Here is a 5203-nt window from a genome sequence, read left to right on the forward strand (position 1 = left end):
GGGGGTGGCCCCACTGAAAACAACAACGCTGGGGGTGGTCCCACCGAAGATAACAATGCCGGGGGTGGCCGTGTTGTTCATTTCAGAAATAGTCCAAAGTATGATACAGACGAGGATGAGAAGATGAAAGACCTCGAGAGCAAAATCAACGCTCTGATGTCTGCTCGAGAGGTGAAAAGGACCGGCATTCCATGTCCCTATCCAAGAGAGTGGGAATCGATCCTGTATCCAGCGAAGTTCAACCTGATCAACTTCACGCCATTCGATGGGAAGGGCTCGCCCACTCAACATTTGATCTACTTCAAGTCCCACTTGAGCATGATCTCTAGCAATAAAGCCTTGATGGTTCGGTCATTCGTTAGCACCCTTCGTGGGCCTAACTTCGATTGGTACCGTGGTCTCAAGCCTGGCAGCGTCAACAGCTGGGATGACATGGAAAGCTTATTCCTCGGTAATTTCTTTGATGATGACACCGATGTATCAATCAGGACGCTCTTTGAGGAGAAACAGGAAGACAAAGAGATGGTCGACGACTTTGTCAAGCACTTCCGGAATAAGGCGATGAGTTGCTGAGATCCGGTCATAGAGGATTTCATCCTCCAAACCTATCATAACAACCTGTCCATTGATATCTTTGAAGTTATAGGAGTTGCACCATCCATGACTTGGAAAGAGTTGAAGGTGCGCGGAGAGCAGGCCGAACGCTTCCTCAGAAGGAAGAAAGCAGAGAGAAGCCAACTAACAGTTAACTTTACAAATTTGAGCTTCGCCTCCCGTGATAAGGGGAAGACACCTGCAGTAGCTGTTGATGTTAATCAGACATCATAACAGCAACCCTGAATACCCCAAAAGACTTCGGATCCGAGACTCCAAAAAGAGTACTCCTTTAAGGACGAAGACGTTCCAGCCATTTTTGAGTCCCTCCTTGAAAACAACAAGATCAAGCTGTCATCTATCGCAGATCAGGAGGAAGCTGATAATACTTCAGATCTAAAGTATTGTGCGTACCACAGGAGGATCCTTCATCCCACTAAAGCTTGCTTTGCTCTTTGTAAGTTGGAAAAATTGCAATGAAAAGAACAAAAGAAAATTGACTTGTATTTCTTTGATTCCGATTACAATCTGATTACAAAAGAGAGGAAAACGAATTTGGTTTTCCCCTTTGTTTAAAACTGGGTTCTTCAAGGTAGCGATGGAGTGCCTCCTTCGATTGCTCGCATCGAATTTGCTCTCCGTTGACGATCCGACCGTCTTTTATCTCGTGGGAACGATGAACTTCTGTGGCAAGTTTTATGAGTAACTCTTGTATGAGTTTAAGAACTATGAACGAGTTAGAACTCTGTGAATAGAGTTGTTAGAACAAAAAATTCGGTTAATGACCAAGAAAATATTCTGTTGTTGAAGGATCCTCTTAGATTTGATCTTTTTAGATATGATTCAAATCTTCTATCTCCCAAGAATTCGCCTCTGCTGCTAACTCTTCCGTTCCAAAAAGCCAGCCCTTTCACTCAGTTGAGTTTGTTGAGTTTTTATAGGTGGATAAGAGGTTGTAACTGCCATCTAAATCCGCTCCTAAGTGGGCGTGCTTTCCTCAGATCGTGGGAAAACAGTTTTGAAACCGTTCGACTCGTATTTGAACAAGTCAAACGCCCAATCTGGCGTTCAGAACCCAACGTCGCCTCTTAAAATTGAGACGCGAGGTTGGGTGTTGGCTGAACACCAATAAACGCGAGGGTCGCTCGCGTTTGGTTTGTTATAGCTTGGAAACGCCGGGGTCGGTGTTGGCTGAACCTCCCGAACGTGAGGGTCGCTCGCGTTTAGCTTGTTATAGTTTGGAAACACGGGGGTCGCCTGCATTTCTAAAATTGTGACGCGGGGATGACTTCCGCGTTTTAGAAGGGGTTAGTTGATTGTAACCTCTTCTATAGAGCGTTGCAAAGACCGTCGTTCAGTAATCCTAGCTTTAGCTATTGTGGAATGTGAAAGTCGTCAGTTTGTAACCTTCACTGTAGATTGTGGAGACTGCTGAATAAAGTTTTCATCAGCTGTCGGAAGCGTCGTTGAATTGTAACTCTTCTCGATCTATATGAAAACTCCTCCATTTGCAGCTTTCGTTTGTCGGCGCGAAAACTATTTGATTGTAGTTTCCATTGTTGGAACTTGACGGGAATCAATCATCCATAGTGACTTCTAGACGAATATTTGCCCACAGCTCTCTACCAAGCAACTCACCAACTAAGTCCAACCTTTTATTTCTAAAATTATTACACTGCTCATCAACATCTCTAATAGTTGCTAATATAATATTAGTCATGTTATCGTCGCAGCCATCAAGATCAATCATCTCAGCAATGAGGCCGTGTTTGTAGCGGTTGCAGAGTTGTAGATATAGTGATTAAGAAGTCGTCTGATTGTAACTCCTATTGTCGGGGCTTAATGGGAATCAGCTATCCATTGTGATTTTTTGACAGCCTACAGAACCCCCTCCAAAGTTTTCGAAAGTTCGCGGTTGACTGGGACGAATTTTCAGAATACTTTGGATCCCAAAATTTAGTGAATTGATTGCTCACTCCGTCTGATCGGGCCAGATGATTCTAATGTGGTTGATTGTAATCTATCTGTGCTTCTCCAATAGACTCCCCAACGGAGTCACCTGTTTCTCCCCGGCTTTGGTCGCCTTGATGATCGTGATAGCCTTGGTAGTCAAGAAGTTGCTATTATAGCTGTCCAAATAACTTCTGCATTTAAGAATTGGAACGCGTGGGTGAGCTCAGCGTTTTGGAATTTCAACCAGGTTGACTCTCGTCCTTCTAAGCATGATGTCGCCGCGGCTCAGGGGTCGGCGCCTTCTGCGCCGGCTGGCGGCGCTGCATCTCAGGCGAACGTGTCGCCTCAACTTCCCTTGATTGGCGGTGAGTACGACCTCCGTGGTCATCAAACTTGTTTTGGCAAGTTCTGATCTTTAGATTAACGAGGAGACTCGTTTCAATAACGCGGGGTTGGACTCCGTCGTTTAGTCTTTTTGACGAGGGGTTCGACCTCCGTGTCTCAGACTCTTAACGCGAGGGTCAACCTACGCGTCTGAACTTTCTGACGCGAGGTTCGACCTTCGCGTCTGAGATTTCTGACGCTAGGTTCGACCTTCGCGTCCTAGCTTATCTGACGCGGGAGTCGACCTTCGCGTCTAGGCTTTGTATTTGCCTTGTCTAAATTTTTTTTCTTTATTTTGCAGTGCATCATACCAGTCAACCTCTTCCTTTTTGCCACCATTTTGGGCACGTAGGTGGTGTGGACATGAACATGACATTTAACCTGCGCCAAGAACTCCCCGTTTTCCGAATGAGGGAAAAGAGTCGCGTGGAACTGATCACCCAAGCTTCTCCTGAAACTCTTAGGATATTGGTTACGGACGCCCGACTTAAAAACTCGAGCCGTAAGCCAATAGTCAAACCTGGATTCCTCTTCGGGGATTTTGTTGACTTCGAGGCGGATGTTGCTTATGACGGGGACTACAAATGGCTACGGAAAGTTGGGGACCGCAACCTTTTCTTGCCTAATATGGAGAGGATTTTCCCCATATCTTATTTCCAGTGTGCTTCCATCCCACGGCGTATGGATTGGCCCCTGGTTAAGGATCAGGATGGGGTTATTCTCGGAACTCTGACTTTTCACGGGGTCCGCACACTCGGCTACAACAGGCAGGTGACAGCTTTACGGCCAGGTTTATTTGCTAAGGAATATCCCCTTGGCGAAGTGCCCAGTCCGGCAAATACCTTTGTCAAGAAGTTTTTGGCAAAGAAAGGAGAATTTCCCGCGCAAGGGTTTAGAACTCCTGGCTGGGTTCATTCTCCGGTGACAGGGTGGTGGACCCGGATGACCAAGTTCGTTTTGGATGAATTGGAAGTACCTCTTACTCGAGCTGGCTTGCAGATTCCTGTACGGGCTACCAAGTTCGGGATTGTCCAGAGCCACTTTCATTTCTTCTCCATATTGGAGAAGTATAATCCCGAGACCTGTACTTTCTTCACCCCTGTGGGGGAGTTAGGTTTCGCTCTTCACGAGATGCATGAAGTCTCGGGTCTTCTTCTTGGGGATTTGCCGTACGAAGAGTTTGTTCCGGGATCAGCGAAACTTAAAATTTTAAAGAAGACCAACCCCGAAATTTATTCCACTCTTTGGGAAGTCATATGTCACTTCCACATTTGCATGCAGTTGACGGGGGCTCGAGGAAGCGGCATTAAGCAAGTATCTTGGGCGGAATATTTATTCCAGAATTTGACCAATAAAGGAGGCTCAGTGACCAGACTATCTGCAAGCACTTTGGAGGAAGTTCAAGCCCGAATCGACAATGCTACCTCCCACTACACAAATGAGGCCAAGGAAGATGTTTTCCCGGCTCATACAGAGTTTGAAAGCTTTCATTATCAAGCTCTGTTTCCAATTTCCGACACAGCGTTGTTGGCTGGGTTCTTGATGCTGTGGCTCAAGCGTTGCGTCGTTCCTACTAGGCTGGTCGACGCCCTCGCTGTTGAGGTGATCTACCCGGCTGTCCTTTTGGCCCATGGGAAACCTGTGAGCCTCCTTCATGCCATGGTGAGTTGTTTGCAGTATGGACTGCGGGAATTGACCTCGGACTTCGTTGATATTACAGAGGTGGAGTCTGGGGGTCACAAAACTTTCAAAACTCCCAACCCCAGGGTGCCACTGCCATACACCAATCTGATGGCTTGGTACGTGCTCCACTGTCCTCCTTTAATGAGTGCAGCCTCTCCCCCGGAAGATTCATTCATCCCCTTCGTACAACGACTAGAATCTGCGAAATGGGAAGGGGGGTATATGGTTAGAATTCGCCAAATTTTGGCGCGAGACACCCACTTCCATATCTTCCGCTGTTTCCCTGATTTTGAGGGCGGGTTTACGGAGCCGAATATCAGGACGTAGCGGGTCCTAACGGATTCACTCAGCTGAGCGGGGGTGTTTTCCACTGGCTTCTCTCCATCAGGCCAGGCTACCTGATCTTCTGGCAAGGCATCAACTATTTCATCGAGCCCTACCAACCCTATAGGTTCGCTCGTCAATTTGGGTATGATCAGTTGTACGTCGGGAACCCTCTTCCTCAACTCTCAATTGTGGTCAATTTATATGAAGGAGCCAGGGCTTGGTACTATTCTGTGGTAGGTTGTACCAAAGCCATCTTCAGGCT

General features: G+C 46.9%; 1 protein-coding gene across 1 annotated transcript in view; it reads left to right on the forward strand.

Annotated features, from left to right (window-relative positions):
- Window positions 3874-5203, forward strand: part of LOC109835580 (ribosome-inactivating protein charybdin-like) — a 19840-nt gene continuing 18510 nt past the window's right edge. The window contains exons 1-2 of the mRNA XM_020403547.1: window positions 3874-4015; window positions 4454-4593. Coding sequence (XP_020259136.1) covers window positions 3874-4015; window positions 4454-4593 — 282 coding nt within the window. The remainder of the gene's footprint in view (window positions 4016-4453; window positions 4594-5203) is intronic.

Source organism: Asparagus officinalis, chromosome 3, assembly GCF_001876935.1.
Source record: "Asparagus officinalis chromosome 3, Aspof.V1, whole genome shotgun sequence".
Lineage (NCBI taxonomy): Eukaryota > Viridiplantae > Streptophyta > Magnoliopsida > Asparagales > Asparagaceae > Asparagus > Asparagus officinalis.